This window comes from Anguilla rostrata, chromosome 4, assembly GCF_018555375.3.
Source record: "Anguilla rostrata isolate EN2019 chromosome 4, ASM1855537v3, whole genome shotgun sequence".
In the NCBI taxonomy this organism is placed as follows: Eukaryota; Metazoa; Chordata; class Actinopteri; order Anguilliformes; family Anguillidae; genus Anguilla; species Anguilla rostrata.
In genome coordinates, this window is record NC_057936.1 from 66,103,297 (window position 1) to 66,121,589 (window position 18,293).

At 46.7% G+C, this 18,293-nt stretch overlaps 1 protein-coding gene and 1 long non-coding RNA gene across 4 annotated transcripts in view; one reads left to right on the forward strand and one right to left on the reverse strand.

The window, feature by feature from the left end:
• The first annotated feature begins 414 nt into the window (after window positions 1–414).
• On the forward strand, window positions 415–2,466 carry LOC135254258 (uncharacterized). Its single transcript, XR_010329788.1, has 2 exons — window positions 415–577; window positions 2,064–2,466. It is a non-coding gene; the product is annotated as an uncharacterized LOC135254258 (long non-coding RNA).
• Window positions 2,467–7,187: 4,721 nt separating this feature from the next.
• Window positions 7,188–18,293, reverse strand: part of LOC135254235 (GTP-binding protein REM 2-like) — an 11,443-nt gene continuing 337 nt past the window's right edge. The window contains exons 1-5 of one of the 3 annotated variants that reach the window (XM_064334388.1): window positions 18,190–18,293; window positions 14,413–14,713; window positions 13,991–14,064; window positions 11,232–11,409; window positions 7,188–7,508 (exon numbers count right to left, since the gene is read on the reverse strand). The exon at window positions 18,190–18,293 is cut by the window's right edge and continues 71 nt beyond it. In XM_064334388.1, coding sequence (XP_064190458.1) covers window positions 7,210–7,508; window positions 11,232–11,409; window positions 13,991–14,064; window positions 14,413–14,704 — 843 coding nt within the window. In that variant the 5' untranslated portion in view covers window positions 14,705–14,713; window positions 18,190–18,293 and the 3' untranslated portion in view covers window positions 7,188–7,209. Of the gene's footprint in view, window positions 7,509–11,231; window positions 11,410–13,990; window positions 14,065–14,412; window positions 14,714–14,824; window positions 15,803–18,189 lie in introns of those variants that run through there. The other 2 variants (XM_064334390.1, XM_064334389.1) reach the window with 2 other exon arrangements.

Genomic DNA, 18,293 nt, shown 5'->3' on the forward strand with positions numbered 1-18,293 from the left:
TCCTCAGCCTTGCACCCTGTAATGACTTCTTACACCCTATGATTTAATTTCACTTTCTCTTACTGTTTTGCGCAATCTTCAGAAAATAAAATCTCTACAAAGTTATTGATACATTTCATTTAATGGAACCCGATCAAAATATTTGTTGCTCTCTCCACACCTGTATTTTAATATGTTTTGTATTAATAATTCTGCTTAAGTTTTTCTATGTCAGAACTCCGTAAACTCTCTCTGGTTGTGGAAACTGTGAACTCGCACGTGCGGTTTTATACATGTCACGCAACACTTTTAGCCTCCTTGTTTATTTTTTACATACTATCCATTTATACAGCTTGATTTTTTTATTTCTCTGAAACAGTTCTGATTAAGTATCGTATTGCAGGAAACAGCAGCATTGACCCCAAGCAAATCTGAACTGGCATTTAAACGATTACATGCTGTTATTTTGAAATTTCTTCTTCGCAGAACAGTTTGAATGGTTTCACGTGCGTACTCGTGTCCGAAAACTGAGCGTGACGGTGGTCCAATAAGCACGTATCGTATCCTTACTTAAAAACGAGCCAGCCTAGGTTCAAAGGTAGGCTGTTGTTTTCACTTGCCTAAATTAACAGAAGTATCTCTTGTTCACTTGCGTATAACACGATTTGTACCGACTTTCTTGCAACAGGGGGAACTGAGATTAACGAAAAGGGGACGTGCTCGCGTCTGCGTGGCCCCTGCTTTTTATCTTGATCCATAAAACTTATGGTACTTTGAGCTCTGCGCAATGTCGTCAGTGAGAACGAAGTGGTTTATGAAAGTGGGTATCTCGACACTTTGAGAATGGCTGCGTGCTGGTAGCTTGTTGGGTCATTGACAGCCAGCGATGAACCCTCTCGTAGTAGCCTATCACTGATTAAGCAGAAATAATATGAATTCTTGGCTAATTGCCCGTTACGTACAGTCAGAGCCGCCCCGGTGTAAAGGAACAGAAAGCGGACAGAACGGCAACGTACACTCGGTTCTTTGCTGAGTGGTCAGTGGCCTCTGTCATTAGCACCTGACCACTTTGTGGAATCGAACGCGTCACGAGAATGCTTTAGCAGAAAGCGACTGCTTAAACTCAAAGTCGGCAGAAACTCATGCAGTCTTTAAAAACGTGTAATTCAGACGAGCTTTTATTCTCCTGTTGCTACTGGTTATTGATTTGGCCTATGTAGACCAGTGTAGGCTACAAGGGGAAAGATTACACGTCATACAGCCCCCAATATTTACAGGAACTGGGAGGGGATAAAATAATGTAAAAACAATGTTTAAAAAACCGTCAGAACGGGGCTTGAGTTGCTTGGCTGAGTGGTTAGGGAACTGGGCCTGTACCTCACAGGTTGTGGTTGTGAGCTCAGTGTCGCGATGGGGGGGGGGGGGGGGGGGGTTCTGTAGTGTCTGTCTTGGGCCTGTTTTGTTGAACTAACAGCTGAAGAGCCTGGATTTTAGTCTAACAGGCTACAGGTTCAAACACTGACACACTACCATTCAACAAGGTTTGTTTGTATCATCTGACTGGCAGTGACTCTGTGCGACCACCAGAGGGCACTCTGTATCCTTATTCGTATTGTCTGAGCAGCAGTGACTCTGTGCGACCACCAGAGGGCACTCTGTATCCTTATTCGTATTGTCTGAGCAGCAGTGACTCTGTGCGACCACCAGAGGGCACTCTGTGTCCTTATTCGTATTGCCTGAGCAGCAGTGAGTCTGTGCGACCACCAGAGGGCACTCCGTGTCCTTATTCGTATCGTCTGAGCAGCAGTGACTCTGTGCGACCACCAGAGGGCACTCGGTCTCTATCTTCCTCTGCTGTTTTGTTCCTTCCTCCTCCCACTCTTCCTGATTTGGGCCCAAGAGAATTAATCATTGTGATGAAGTATAACTGTGTCATGGCTTTTCAGGATTTTTCTTTCTTTTTCATTGTTTTCCATTTGCTGTACTGTTCTTGAAAGTAATTACACACACACACACACACACACTCATGCACGCACACTCACTATCTCCAGCTGTTGTTTTAGGTCCTTCTCCTTCTGTCATAGTGGGGCTGGAGCCTGACCCTGAGTCTGTGCTGGTGTATCTGCTGTGCTCCTGCTGGGTTGGATTGAGTGGGAGACTGTGCAGGCAGGAGGGAGAAGAGAGGAGGATGGAGAGGATGCCACAGTGGAGGAGCAGTAGGAGGAAGAGGTGGAACAGGAGCAGGAGGAGGTGGAGCAGGAGGAAGAGGAGGGGACAGCATGCTGTGTCTGGGGTATTCCCAGGACAGGAGAGCGCTGAGGCTCGGGTGTGCCAGTTAGCACAGAGCACACATCCAGCTGTACAGGGCTGTGACGATGTGTGGACATGCTGACCATGATCACACTGCCCGGCAGATTGTGAAGAGTCACAGCTCCAGCTGAGGAAGGAGTGCTGTTTGACTTTGTAAATAAATGAAAATCAAGTTCAGCATTTTTTTCATTGCCTCTTCCCCCCCCCGGCTGTGCCCTTTCATCCCTCTTTCCTCTCCTTTCTCCTCTCTCCTGTCCTCTCCTTTCTTCTCTCTTTCCTCTCTCGTCCACCCCCATCATGTCTCTGACAAAAAAAAGAAGGTAGGAGCTTTCATGTCACAAAGAATCTAGGACTCTGTCTCCCTGACAACGGTCACCAAGCAACGTTCATCCACAGCCTCCCCCCACCGCCCAATCCCCATACACACCCACATATACATACAAACATGCATTTGTACACTTCTCATCCTCCCTGTGTTCATGTAGTGAGGAGTCCAGGATAATTTACACTCTTCCGATAGAAGAATTTACTATGAAAAATGCATTAAATGCACCTAGACAGTACTGTAGTGAGTGTAAAGAACAGCTGGAATTGCCCAGCGTAACATAAAGAGAAATGTAGATTAACTGCTTGGCTTCAAGACCACAGTATAAAATAAAATAAAAACAGCTGTGTTTGAGCACTGCAGCATGAATGGCTAAATATCTGCACAGTGGGATTGTAAACAGGGTAAAACAGGGCGGTGCCGCACTAACAGTAGCACAGCTCTGTAAAACAGGGCGGTGCAGCACTGTGACAGTAGTACAGCTCTGTAAAACAGGGCGGTGCAGCAATAACAGTAGTACAGCTCTGTAAAACAGGGCGGTGCAGCACTGTAACAGTAGTACAGCTCTGTAAAACAGGGCGGTGCAGCACTAACAGTAGTACAGCTCTGTAAAACAGGGCGGTGCAGCTCTGTAACAGTAGTACAGCTCTGTAAAACAGGGCGGTGCAGCTCTGTAACAGTAGTACAGCTCTGTAAAACAGGGCGGTGCAGCACTAACAGTAGTACAGCACTGTAAAACAGGGCGGTGCAGCACTGTAACAGTACAGCACTGTAAAACAGGGCAGTGCAGCACTGTAACAGTAGTACAGCTCTGTAAAACAGGGCGGTGCAGCACTGTAAAACAGGGCGGTGCAGCTCTGTAACAGTAGTACAGCTCTGTAAAACAGGGCGGTGCAGCACTGTAAAACAGGGCGGTGCAGCACTGTAACAGTAGTACAGCTCTGTAAAACAGGGCGGTGCAGCACTGTAACAGTAGCACAGCTCTGTAAAACAGGGCATTGCAGCACTGTAAAACAGGGCAGTGCAGCACTGTGACAGTAGTACAGCTCTGTAAAACAGGGCATTGCAGCACTAACAGTAGTACAGCACTGTAAAACAGGGCGGTGCAGCACTGTGACAGTAGTACAGCTCTATAAAACAGGGCGGTGCAGCACTGTAACAGTACAGCACTGTAAAACAGGGCGGTGGAGCTCTGTAACAGTAGTACAGCTCTGTAAAACAGGGCGGTGCAGCACTAACAGTAGTACAGCTCTGTAAAACAGGGCGGTGCAGCACTAACAGTAGTACAGCTCTGTAAAACAGGGCGGTGCAGCACTAACAGTAGTGCAGCTCTGTAAAACAGGGCAGTGCAGCACTGACAGTAGTACAGCTCTGTAAAACAGGGCGGTGCAGCACTAACAGTAGTACAGCACTGTAAAACAGGGCGGTGCAGCACTGTAACAGTACAGCACTGTAAAACAGGGCGGTGGAGCTCTGTAACAGTAGTACAGCTCTGTAAAACAGGGCGGTGCAGCTCTGTAAAACAGGGCGGTGCAGCTCTGTAAAACAGGGCGGTGCAGCACTGTTCCACGGAGAAGAGCACATCCGAAAGGGCACAGTCACAGTGAAGCAGACTGTACCTGGCCCGTACAGCGCCATGGTGATATAACTACAGTAACTATAGTAACCACTTGCATAAGAGCTCTTCAGGAGCACTATGGTCTGAAGGAGGCACCCGAGCGCACATCGCCACCGCCATCTCCCTCGATACGCTCTCCTCCAGCTCACGAGCCTCAGGGTTTCTGCCAAAACCGCTTTCCACAGGGCTTCTGCTTTTCTGTGCCTCGTCCAATCAAACGTTCCCCTGTGCACTCTGTATATTAATGACCGATAAAATAATGTGTGTCCAGCATTATCACTTTCTTTGTTTTACTGCATGTGTGGGAATACTGGCTTTTTCAATTTATCCAATGTGTATGTCACGCACTAGCACACGCATGCACTGTCACGCACGAGCACGCACGCACAAACACAGCACACATGCACTCACTTTCACACACAAGTGAGCGCATGCACACACACACTCATAAAGCACATGTGTACATGCTCTCATGCACGAGCACAGGTGCACGCACAAGCGCACACGTGCACAATCGAACGCACAGCACTTTCACACACAGGCGCACACGTGCACAATCGAACGCACAGCACTTTCACACACAAGCGCACACGTGCACAATCGAACGCACAGCACTTTCACACACAGGCGCACACGTGCACAATCGAACGCACAGCACTTTCACACACAGGCGCACACGTGCACAACCGAACGCACAGCACTTTCACACACAGGCGCACACGTGCACACACACACCCAAGAAGTAAAGAGAACATACTTTGCGGTAATTTCAAACAAAATGAATTTTAATTGGTCCTCCAGATGAAAGGGTGTGGCAAGTGACCAATGGCGTTCCACCGTGACAGCACAGTCACCACGCGGCGCGGTATCTACATGTTTATACTCGTAATAAAAATGATGAGATGACAACAGCTGACAAACCATGCTGTGACCCCCCTCCCTCCCCCCACACAAGCATTTCCCTCCAGCATTTTTCTCCTTGTACATTACAGCTGTTTTATTATTTCACAAGCCGCCCCCCCCCCACCCAAAAAAAAGATAAAAAAGAAGACATTCCTTATTACAAGATGTCATATCAGTAAGTATTTCTTTACATTGAGTTGCCAGTGTGTGACATCACTTCCTGGTTCATACAGTAGAGCTCATTGGTGGCTGCTGAGCTGAAAATTGAGGAGGCAGAAAACTTTGCCTTACAGCGATTATTGGTCTCCACCTGTTTTCCATCATTTTCATTTTGATTAACAAGTTTGCCCATGATCTGAATAATCCATTGGCAGGTGAACACGCAGATTCTCTCCTCACGTCATGTTAGGGAGACTGAATGATAAATGGCAGTGTAGTATAATGGGGAAAGGAGCTGGTCTCGCAACCTAAAGGTCACAGGTTCGATTCCCTGCTTGGACACTGCCGTCGTACCCTTGAGCAAGGCACTTAAGCTGCATTGCTTCAGTACGTATCCAGCTGTGTAAATGGATGCAGTGTAAATGCTGTGTAAAAAGTTGTGCAAGTTGCCCTGGATAAGAGCGTCTGCTAATAGCCTGTAATGTAATGGCAACTCAAGGAAGAGGACTGCAAGTCGAGACCAACAGTCAGTCAAAGGGGAAGTTTTCTGTTTTGTACTCCCCAGCTGACACCGTCAGAGACAGCCTCAGTGTGCTTCATACAGCCCCACATCAGGCCTAGTCATCCGCAGGAAAATGACCAGCCTAATTATGCATTCTTATCTGTTTTTTTTTTTTTTGTGTTTGTTTTGTATCTTAGCATTTAACAACTTTTTGAGAGGGCGAGGTTGTTTTATCCTCCACAAACTCCACACTGAAAAGCCCAGGCCTGGGATTCGAACCCACAACCACCCTTGCTGTGAGGAAACAGTGCTGTTCGCTCACTCCGTTTCACCTCAACAACCAACATCATGCACCCCCACCATTATGACATCATGATGATGTCATCACCTCATGCTTGGCCTTCGCCCAGCGCCCGACTCCCTGGAGCTTCAGGAAGCGCTCGCCAGCCGTAAAGCGAAACGCCGCTTTATTAGGCTCACCCCGTACGAACCCTCTCACCCTAACCCTAACCCTAACCCCGTACGAACCCTCTCACCCTAACCCTAACCCTAACCCCGTACGAACCCTCTCACCCTAACCCTAACCCTAACCCCATACGAACCCTCTCACCCTAACCCTAACCCCGTACGAACCCTCTCAGGGTCAGAAACGCGCCTTCGCGTCCCGTCCAGGGAGCCGGATGCCGAGGGCAACGCGCATTCGCTGGAAAAAATCAAATAAAATAATAATCAAATCCGCAAACCCCCTGCTGAGGGGGTCCCCAAACCCCCTACTGAGGGGGACCCCAAACCCCCTACTGAGGGGTCCCCAAACCCCCTGCTGAGGGGGTCCCCAAACCCCCTACTGAGGGGTCCCCAAACCCCCTACTGAGGGGGACCCCAAACCCCCTACTGAGGGGTCCCCAAACCCCCTACTGAGGGGTCCCCAAACCTGCTTCTGGAGGGTTACTGGGAACAGGAACCCAATTCTGACCCAATAAACCAGGGACACTGTGTAAGAATGTGTTCGCTAAGAATACTTGTGTAAATACTTTGAGGTAACTCAAGCATATTATTATTATTATTATTTTATTATTATTATTATTATTATTATTATTCATCATTTCTTTCCACTTTTCTCCCTCGTCATCTTCCCTCGCTCATTGTGTCTTCCTTTGTTCATTCTGCATGCTGACACACTCTCCTTTCTCACACTCATTTCCTGTTCTCTCTTTCTCTCTCTCTCTCCCTTTGTCTGTCTCTCTCTCTATCTCTCTCTTTCTCTCTCCTTATCCCTCACCTTCCCCTTCACACTCTCTCTCCCTCTGTCTCTGCCTTTCTCTCCCTCTCTCACCCACTCCCTCCCTCCCTCTTTTTCTCTTTTTTCTTTTTCACCCCCCCCCTCACCCCCCTCTCCCTCCCTCTCTCCCTCTGTCACAGAGCTCCTAGATCGTGGCAGGAGCGTGATTTCTGCCTGCAGAACCTGCCCCCCTCCCGCTCCCGCTCCCTCTCCCTGGGGTAGCGGGGCACCAGGCTGGAGAGGAACCGTTTGGCCTTGGTGGTGAGGCTCTCCCTGCGGTCGTCCACGGGGCCCCCCCCAGCCCCCCCGGGCCCCCAGGCCTGGCCCCGAGCAGCCCTCACCGCCCCCTCCAGCAGCTCCGAGGTGCGGTGGTCCAGCGAGGCGGAGAGCTCCAGGTACTGGCAGTCAAACAGCACCGCGCTGGAGTGGGCCTCTGAGAGGGAGGGGGGGGGGGAGGAGGGAGAGAGGAGAGGAGGAGAGGGGGGAGGGGAGAGGGAGGAGAGGGGAGAGAGGGAGGAGAAGGGAGGGGGGGCGAGGAGGGGAGAGAGAGAGAGAGAGAGAGGGGAGGGGGGAGAACATTTTGTCACCAAATTCACAAAACAATTCCCAAACTTCCCAAAACTTGAATCACAGAAAATGTGAATTTTCCGGAGAGAGGAAAGGTGCTGCCAAAGAGACAGAATGGGGCGGAGGGAGGGAGTGAGTTCTGAGAGAGAAAGAAACAGAAGAGAAAAACTAAAGAAATGATGATGCTTTTAAAACGTTGCTTTAAAGCCTCTCGGCTCAGTATTCGATTCTTCAGAGTCTGTTTCACTTACCGCACGGAGAGGAGAGCAGCCACCAACTTCAAATCAACAGAGAAGGGCGAAGTGACTAAGCTTCTGTACGAATGCTAGCCAAGTCTATAAAACTGAATTCCCGTTGCTTAGTGACCAAGTAACTTCATCTTGCAGAAGATTGCACTTTACTGTCCATTTTATTTTTAAAAGAATCTTTTGCCATGCATTTTTCGAAGTCTACTGGGATATCTGTTGATGGATGCATGTTCTGAAGGCGACTTTGGAACTCAAACCCGTGTTATATCATGAACACCGAGGGAGGTGTCCAGCACCATGCCTAATGACACCCCCTAACTGCCAATATTCATGCCAATATGGCTTCGCGTGTCATATCGCACTTTAATCTTATTCTACAAAAAAAAAAAAGATCTTGCGCCAACAGTATGTCACCCCCTGTGCCACTGATGCAGCAGAACCTTGCTGTGCTGGAACAGTGCTGTCATAGCTGGGCCCCGCACCGTCAGATGTGATGCAGTTTTTTTTACTCAGTACATTCAGTCGTAACATTACATTAAATTATCGCTTAGCAGGCACTCTTTCCCCGAGCGACTCACACAAGTGAAGAACATCAGCGTCAGTCTCAGAAACTAAAATGTGCCACATCACCAAGAAGGCACAGAAGGGCAGAATATATTATCAGTAAGTCGAAAGTTACCTGGAAAAATCCCAACAATTAGTATCGAAAACCAAAGTAAATGTCAGTGCACAGCCAGACTATCCTTACACAGCTATACCAATGAAATAAGTACCCCAAAAAGAAATCCAGAAAGGAAGAAAAATTCTTTTGTTTCTGGTACCATTTCCTCTATAAACTCAGTGATTCTGGTATCACTCAAAAACTCCCTTCGCCCCGGTGCCTATAAATCTTTGGGAAATGATTAACTGGCTTTATTGCTAAAGTCAGTGTAGCCATCACTCTTGATGTGCATCAATGTGTCTCCCTCAGATGATCTGTTCTTGGCGAATACGCTGTCTTTTATATTTCATCATTTCTTACAACAGTAATGGGACTGCAGTCAAGTCAAGGTCTTGGATTTCAGAAAAAGCCAACTTAATGTTCTCTTTATTTCTTCTCGTTCTACATCTATCTTCTGTACGCTACTCCGACAGTTTTCAGCCAGACCGACCAAAATCTGACCAGCAGCTTCACCCAGAATGGGATTGCGATGCCTGTGCTTTTTTTTGTCAATAGCTCAAATATTTGTTTTCATAATTGTATAATTTTTTTATTTAAAATACAAATTTTATATTTTTAAAAATTCCCAACTGATAAAAACCAAAGGAAACTGCACACTTGCAGCTGCTCCTTGTGTGGATAAGTAGGAAAAAACAATATGAGTAAACTTTAATTACTGAGACCGCACTTTGGGCTGCAAGCTTCTGTTATCACTTTGTTTTATTTTTTTATTTTTTTTTAGCACCAACGGTCAGACGCAGAATCGAAACGTATTTCAGAAACCACAGGCCTCGGCGTCGTTTACATCCTCCTTCTCTGAGGTTGCTCCGAGGTTTCACGTTTCAACTGCCGAACGCGCTAACCACGCTCGTTAGCGCTGCGGCACGATGCTCGTGAGCTCCAATCACGGTGAGCAAAGGTAAGCAACCTTTCAGGCCCAATTACGTTCGCTTCAGGAAGCATTCGGTAAACAGCTGAAGAGGAGTCGCCAGCAAAGCTCTCCAGCGCTGGGGGACGAGCCCTGAGAAAGGAACTGCAGGTGTGCGGAGCAGTTACCCAACAGGCCGGTCGCAGCACAAACCGCACCCTAGCCAGCGTCCGGACGAGTTTAATATTCAGCGCAGTGCGCTCTGCCATTTTGCGGGTGTCTACCCATTCCGCGTTCCGCACTGTCACTGCTGATATCGCTCCTGTGGCGGACCCCATCTCCATTCAGCGCCAGCTCTGCTTCCTGCATCGCTTTGTGTGATGATAACTTCGCCGTACATGTTAAAAATCTGCATCAGCTGAGTTCCTGTTACACTCACAGCTGCCTGTCTTTAGCAAAACAGAGCTCTGAAGAGGGACTCAAAAACAGACACACACTCACAAACATGCACACACACACACACACATGCACGGACAGGCACACACACACATACACACGCACACACACACTCACACACACAAACGCACCTACTAACACACACACACACATGCACACTCACACACAAATACACATGCACACCCACACACACACAAACGCACCTACTCACACACACACACACACGCGCACACACACTCACACACACAAACGCACCTACTAACACACACACGCACACACACACTGGGGCTCCATGGTAACATAGAGCCCAGAGGAAATGACAGAGAGAGTGGAGGAGATAGGGAGAGAGGGAGGGAGAGAGAGAGAGAGAGATGCAGGGAGGGAGAGAGAGCGAAAGAGAGACAAGGTGGGAGAGAGAGAAAGAGAGATAGGGAGAGAGAGGGAGAGAGCGAAAGAGGCAGGATGGGAGCGAGAGAGAAAGAGAGATAGGGAGAGAGAGAGAGAGAGCGAAAGAGAGTCAGGAAGGGAGAGAGAGAGAACGAAAGAGAGGAGAACAGACATTTGCAGAGGCAGTCGCACTAATTAGCAGTAATTAGAAGTGCGTTCCTTAATTGCAACTAAAACAGGCAGAAGCTGAGGAAGAGGCAGCTCTGTCCTTCCTCTCAGGTGGGGCCTTAAGGGGGGGAGGGGGGGTTGGGGGGGGCATGTCTCAGTCCTTTGGACCGTATAACCTGCATGTCCCTTCCAGAATGTATCAATTCAAAAAATCAGCAATTTTGAAAAAAAAAAAGTAATAATAATAATTTTGCAGCACAACGTTAAATTTTCTTCACTGTATTGTGGCTCATATGCAAATTATACTTACATACGCATACACCTGCATAAAATAAATAACTAATTCAAAAACTAAAAGTTTTTTTTCCACACAATGTGATTTTAGCAGCAGGTTGTGATACGTTTGAATCAGTACTCAGACGCTGGAACGGTTTGAAGAATAAGCTCTCCATCAAGCCCCTGAATGCAGCACCAAACCCCTGAATACACCATCAAGCCCCTGAATACGGCACCAAACCACTGAATACAGCACCAAAACCCTGAATACACCATCAAACCACTGAATAGGGGGAACATTCCCCTGAAAGTAGCGATCACACCACCAAACCCCTGAATACGGGGAACACTCCCCTGAATGTAGTGATCACACCACCAAACCCCTGAATACGGGGAACACTCCATCAAACACCTGAATGCTGCGAAACTGAAGTGAGCTTAAAAAACGGAGCCCGGTTTCGGCTGCTTTGGATGAACTGTACCTACCCTCAGTGCTGACCTCCCGCGTCCTGACCAGGTCGCTCTTGTTGCCCACGAGGATGATGGGAGTTTGAGGCTGGGTCTCCCTCAGGAGGAGGCGGAGCTGAGCGGTTCGGTGAAAACTTCGCCTGTCCGTCACCGAGAACACCAGGACACACACCTCACACCGCAAGGCCGACAGGTCCTGAGAGAGAGAGAGAGAGAGAGAGATGTAGTTAATTGTTGGAGGGAGTCCTATCAGAATTCCTATCATTGGTTTCTCCCACCCAATCATAAGTGGCCATGATCATACCACCCATTTATTCCATCCAATCATATGTACCGATAATCATACCACCAGTTCCTTCCATCCAATCGATCTCAAACACCTGGTTATATTACGCTCCTGCTCTGGCTAGCTGTGCATCATCTGTGTTAGCCTGCCTCACAGAAAACTAACAGTGCTGTGCATTAGCCACGTTAGCCTGCCTCACAGAAAACTAACAGTGCTGTGCGTTAGCCACGTTAGCCTGCCTCACAGAAAACTAACAGCGCTGTGCGTTAGCCACGTTAGCCTGCCTCACAGAAAACTAACAGTGCTGTGCATTAGCCACGTTAGCCTGCCTCACAGAAAACTAACAGCGCTGTGCGTTAGCCACGTTAGCCTGCCTCACAGAAAACTAACAGTGCTGTGCGTTAGCCATGTTAGCCTCTACAGAAACTAACAGTGCTGTCGTTAGCATTTACTCCCTCACAGAAAACTAACAGTGCTGTGCGTTAGCCATGTTAGCCTGCCTCACAGAAAAATAACAGCGCTGTGCGTTAGCCACGTTAGCCTGCCTCACAGAAAACTAACATCACAGTAGGATCATAAATAGTACTCAAGTCCTTTTTAAGAGCCTGCAAATGCGCACATACATACAATGCACAAACGATGCACAAACACTCACAGACACACTGACACTCACAGGCACACTAACGCTCACAGATGCTAGATGACACAAATTGTCACTGACCAAAAATAGGACTGGTGGCAGAAAGAAAAAGGCACTTTTGGCACAGTCTGGAACGACTCGACCCTGTCGCTGATTTAATCGAATGCGCTAACAACCGCTTCGGCTGTCGAGGGGGGACGTTCTCGGCGCGGTGGCGGCAACAGAAATAGAAAAATGAGTCAGAGAGAGCGAGAAACGTCGTCTCCGAACGCGCGAATCCCGAAGATGGAGAAAGCTGGCGATGGCTGCGGCGTGCGGGCTAGCTCGGGCTCGCACTGGAGGGGAGAGCTGCGGCCACCCGCTCATTGGATCTGCCGAGTCACATGTCTGCTTGTGTTCTCACGGCTGCAGATCCACAGAAACTGAATCAGAAAACACAACGCTGTGTCTGTCCTGAATGTGAATCGGAACTGATGATGGGTTTTTCTTTTTTTTGGGTCTGCACTGGGTGAGTGTAACGCTAAAAGTTATACTGTGAATTGTAAATTATGCTGAGTGAGTATAGGAGCCAGGGTTCGGTCAGAATTTAGGCAATATTGGGTCAGTAGTTAGTCAGTATTGGGTCAGTAGTAATTCAATATGGGGTCAGTATTCAGTCAGTATCAGGTCAGTATTTTAGCTGAAGAAAGGAAGGAGGGTGTGATAGTGTTGCAGTGATAGTGATGGTACAGACTATGATAATGCGTTTGTGCTTACTCAGTATTTATGTCACACTTAAAATAATGTGTGTATTCCTAAAGCCTTCGTACACAACACCTTAATTACCACTGCAATTACACCTTTATGAATCTTTATTAGCCACTTATAAGCTTGTGTGCTGGAGATTTTGTCAGGGGGTTGATTCTGAGCCGAGTAACGATATGTCACATGATTCCAAAGGCAGTCATACAGGACAGCATGTGATTGGCTGTGCCCTAAGGAAGTCAAGGCAGCTCTTGATTGGCTGTGGCCATAAGCGGCTGTGCCCTAAGTAAGTCAGGGCAACACGTGATTGGCTGTATCCTAAGGCAGGCAGGGCAGCTTGTGATTGGCTGTGGCCATGCCTAGAGAGGTCAGGTGGTTCCTGTAAGAGTAGTGTTGTTGGTGGTTTAAGATTTTAACATGATTTAACTATTTTCTTCCCCCAAGAAGGGAATACATTGTGTGCCATTTGAACTTAGAAGTCAGGGAAAGAAAGAGCCAGAAACAACAAAGAAAGAAACAACGGGAGAAAGAAAGAAAGAACAAACAAACAGCAAAATTACTTGGGTTAAATCAACTCCTGCTGGGCCAGTGTATACTCCATTACCCAGAGTGCTCTCTCAGTGCTGCTCATGCCCTGAAGCTGTTTGCTGTGTAGGAGCACCAGAAAGAAAAAAAAATCCAATTAAAAAAAAAAAAAAATGAACTGTGTTCCATTTTTAGGTTTTCTAGCACTGTCTTGTCACTGTTGTCTGCCTGCTGTCGCCGTGCCAACAATTTTATTTATGCATTTATTTGAAAAATGTATTTTTTTTCAGAGATGCGCATGGGTGTAGCCGCGGTACTGGCTCCTGCGTGCGGACAGCCGCAGGGTTCGGTGCCCTTCGCCCGAACTCAGCGCTTCCTCGATCAATAAAAAATTTTTTTTGAAAAGATTATGGCACCGCTAACTCCTCTCCCGGGGTGTCTGGGGCGTGAACCGGTGGCTGATTTTGCTGTGGACAGGGGGGAGGGCCTCGGAGTCCAAGCAGGAGGAGACGCGTTTCGATGGAAAGAACAGAAATGCTGGGAGGCGGAGGAAGACGAGCAAAGAGGCGGGGCCTAGCTCACCTGTCTCCAGTTGTCGTAGATGATGATGGTGCTCTCTTCATCGTCCACGGTGACCGTGCGAACGTAGCCCTCTCCTGAGACAAACATGTACCCATCAGCCCCTGATGTAAAAAACACACACACACACACACACACACTCATACATACACAGATGCACACACACACATACACACACAGTCTCTCTCTCTCTCACACACACACACACACTCATACATACACAGATGCACACACACACATACACACACAGTCTCTCTCTCTCTCTCACACACACACACACACACACACACTCAAACATACACAGATGCACACACACACACACAGTCTCTCACTCTCTCTCTCTCACACACACACACACACAGACTCTATCTCTCTCACACGTACACACACAAACACACAGACTCTCTCTCTCATGTACACAATACCCTCAGAGTCGATGGATGCGGTCCTGTCGAACTCCCCAGCGAGGGCGATGGCGAGGGAAGACTTTCCCACCCCGTTCTGCCCCAGCAGGGCAATGCGAAGGGGCCCCTCCTGCCCCGTGGGCAAAACCGCCTCCTCCCCGGCAGGACTGAAGCTGATTGGAGAAGGGGAGGCCCCACTCAGCCCCGGCGTCCAATCACAATCCTCATTAACAGCTTCCTCCCGTCTGAGCTGGTGTTTGATTGGCAGAGGGGTACTTCCTCTACGTTGGGGTGGGGCACTGGAGAGGGTCATACTTTCACTCTGAAAGAAACACAAATTTATGCTCACTGTCAAGCAGACCAAAGTGTATTAAGATTGCACAGAGAAATGGTTAATGCACAGTAAGATATAAAAATCAAACAATTTTCTTACACAATCTTGCTCAATTCTGATTGGTTAATAGGCATGTGCATTGTTCGTGTATACTGCACAGTAGAAATCTTCTCTCTTCAAAAACAGGTTTTGTATGAAGGCCTCCACACATATAGGCTGTTTAAACCAGGATCCCTGGTACTTCTCCACCACACCTACTTCTGATTTGTCAAAATGTGATTCAAAATTCTGAGACAAACACACCGGGCAGCTCATCCACTCATCTGCTACACGACTGAAATTACTTTTTTAGACAGAAATTTGTCGCCCGACGTGCGGCTGAGCCTGTTCGATTCCCACCCTAATTTGGAACGGCCAACTGTCTGCAGTTGCAGCCGCGTTCATGCGCGATCCCCACTGCCGATTCGGGAGAGCGCAGACATCCGCGCTTCTCCGAAACGCGTGGCGTCACCAGCTGCTCTTCTCACACCACGGCTCGCCGCTAAGCTCACAATGGGGAATTCGTAAGAGAGTGGTGGAAAGACTTTTCACATTCGGTACAGTCCTGGGGACGCCCGAACGACCAGCGGGGGGCGCTAGATAGCGATGAAACGTGGACCACTATCTGGCTGTGCCCTTGCACACCCTGAGCGATGTGATCACCTGTGGAGCCGCCACCCACAGTCGGCACTGGGAAATCACATTTTAAGATGGCTGTTCAGCAAGACCGGGAAATCGCATTTTAAGATGGCTGTTCAGAAAGACCGGGAAATCGCATTTTAAGATGGCTGTTCAGAAAGACTGGGAAATCTCATTTTAAGATGGCTGTTCAGAAAGACGAGGAAATCGCATTTTAAGATGGTTGTTCAGAAAGACTTTGCTGGACTCATTTGCCCAACAGCAATTACTGGAAGAATGGATCTGGCTTCTGTGTCTATCCTTTTTTAAGTGTTGGGTCTTAAATGCTTCTATTTTCTCATCTCCTTTTATAGATTTTTTTTTGTGTTTTAATTTTACTGTGCTTTGTTCTTCTCTTCGTTTTATTAGTGCCTTTCGTGTATTGCTTTTTTATTTGCTGCTCATTCTTCCCTTTTATGCTGCTTTGATTGCATCCCTTGTGTTGTCATTTTAAGCCTTATTTTTATCTGCTTAGGAAAGCATGTTGAAAGGTGCTATGTAAATGTATTATTATTATTATTATTATTATAATAAATATTGTCTCATACTCTTACAAATCCCCTGGTTTTGGTCATGTAGTAATGTACCAACTTGCAAAGCAATGACACTCTGACTATAAAGTATTTCTGTAACTTAACTAGCTCGCAAGGCCATCAGACATTTCATGCAGTACCACACAATTCAGCTTTAGTGTATCGCTTGCTTACTTATTTGGTTAGCAGGAAACAAACAAAAAATAACTGACTAACTAGCTAGCTGATGCACATTGTGTGGTAATAACTAACTAGAGCTAATTTGGTAATAACTAACTAGTGCTAACTAGCTATTGTTACTCATCTAACATTTAGCTCATCTGCTCACTATATCCACAAATTCCTGCAAAATCATATTGGTCATTTGAGATGGCTCATTTGAACTAGACCATCCAACTAAAGCTAACTAGATTGGCCAGACGTCCAGTTTTCAACTGGAATGTCCGGATTTCAAATTATTTGTACAGGACCGGTTTGTGGTCCCTACTGGTCAATGAAATGTACCAGTAAGTTTGTAGTGTAATCAATGACTCCCTGACCCAACTTCAGTTCTGAAGGGATCACACCATTATCCTCCCACCACCATCTGAATCTGGCAACCCTAATGCTATCTCCCTACAATAAAGTACATAGCTAGTTTGCTAACTTATTTTGTCAGTATATGTACACTGACCGCACACTACAGTACATTAATACTACCCGAAGAGAGACAATTAATACAGAATATACACACTAACTGCACACTACAGTACATTAACACTACCCAGAGAGAGACAATTAATACAGACTATACATACTGACTGAACACTACAGTACATTAACACTACATTGGGAGAATTTAGTTACGTAATTGTTTGGGATTTCTCATTGGTTCTCTGGCATCAAAGTGCAATGCCAATAAAGCACTGTGAAAGAAAGGAAGACTGAAATGGAGAGGGTTGAGATGAGAGAGAGAGAGAGCAAGAGAGAGGGGGGGTAATATGGTATGATCTCTTTAACAATACAGTACAGTCACATTTCACAGATAGAGAGACAGAGAGAGGGTTAACACAGTATGATCTCTCTAACTCTACAGTGCAGTCACATTTCACAGATAGAGAGGGAGACAGAGAAAGAGAGAGATGAGAAAGCTGTCAGCAGCGATTAAAAGGAGTTAATTAATGAATTAGAGTGTGCCTAGACAGAAAGGAGGGAGAGAAGGAAGAAATCTCTGTTCAGTGCATGTCAGTTTAACTATTAGGAAAACAGTGGTCTGATTAGCGTTGCAAACCATCACTCATTGTGATTGTTAACAATTAAATACCTCAATTACTACACTGGTAACATCTGCGCCAGTGTCACCGCTGCTCCGGCCATAATGAATGATGAATCGAGGCGTATAAACGTAGCCATGGCCTATAATTCCTATCTTAACCACAAATGTGTCCGAAGCCATAATCATAACCATGAGAATTAGCGTGGGCTTCAACTGTGCTGCGCGCATGGAATCTATCAACTCCGGGGGATGTGATGGAAGGCGGAAGATGTCTGATGTTAAAATAATGTTTTTTTTTTTTTTTTTTTCCCCCGGAATGCACTCAATTTACATGTAAACATAAACTGCACACATATCCAATAGTAGGTCCTTTTTTGCTAATAATGATGTCTAATTTTTATATTTATTCATTGTGCATAGTTTTTTTTAAATTTTATTTGCAAATTAAACTTTAAGAGTTTTTGTTTTCAATCCGTTCTTAAATACATTTTCATTTCACCTTTCTTTAAACATTTTAAACAATCATAATCTAATTTATAATTTACTGAAAATGGTAAGCACTACTGACATTCTTCTTATTATTATTATTATTAGTATTATTATTATTATTATAGAAGCGGACAGTTTGTACTTCTTCGACGTTGCCCTACGTTGCGTTGGAGAGGTGTGTTTGGGTGGCTATACAAACGACTGTATCAAAAGAACGCACGACGTCTCAATTACACCTTCCGTGAAACAATTTTTAAAAAATCAATTACAATCATTTGCGTTAACTAAGTGTTACCGCGTGCCACTTACGCAGCGCTTCAACGACGCTCGTTTGGCTATCCTGCTGTAAGAAGGCGACAGGCATTTCATCACATGCAGCCACTATTTAACGAACAGATTTTGTTACATTCTCTCCTAATAACCCATATTGTAAAGGTGTGCTGCCACGCGACCCTCTTCCATTCCCCTACCTGCTACCTGCCTCTGCTCCTCCGGGCGTGGGTATGCTCGCGCGTGATTTTCTTTGTGTCCGTGCACCTGTGGTAACCTGTGTTTCGCTACGCCGCGAACAAGC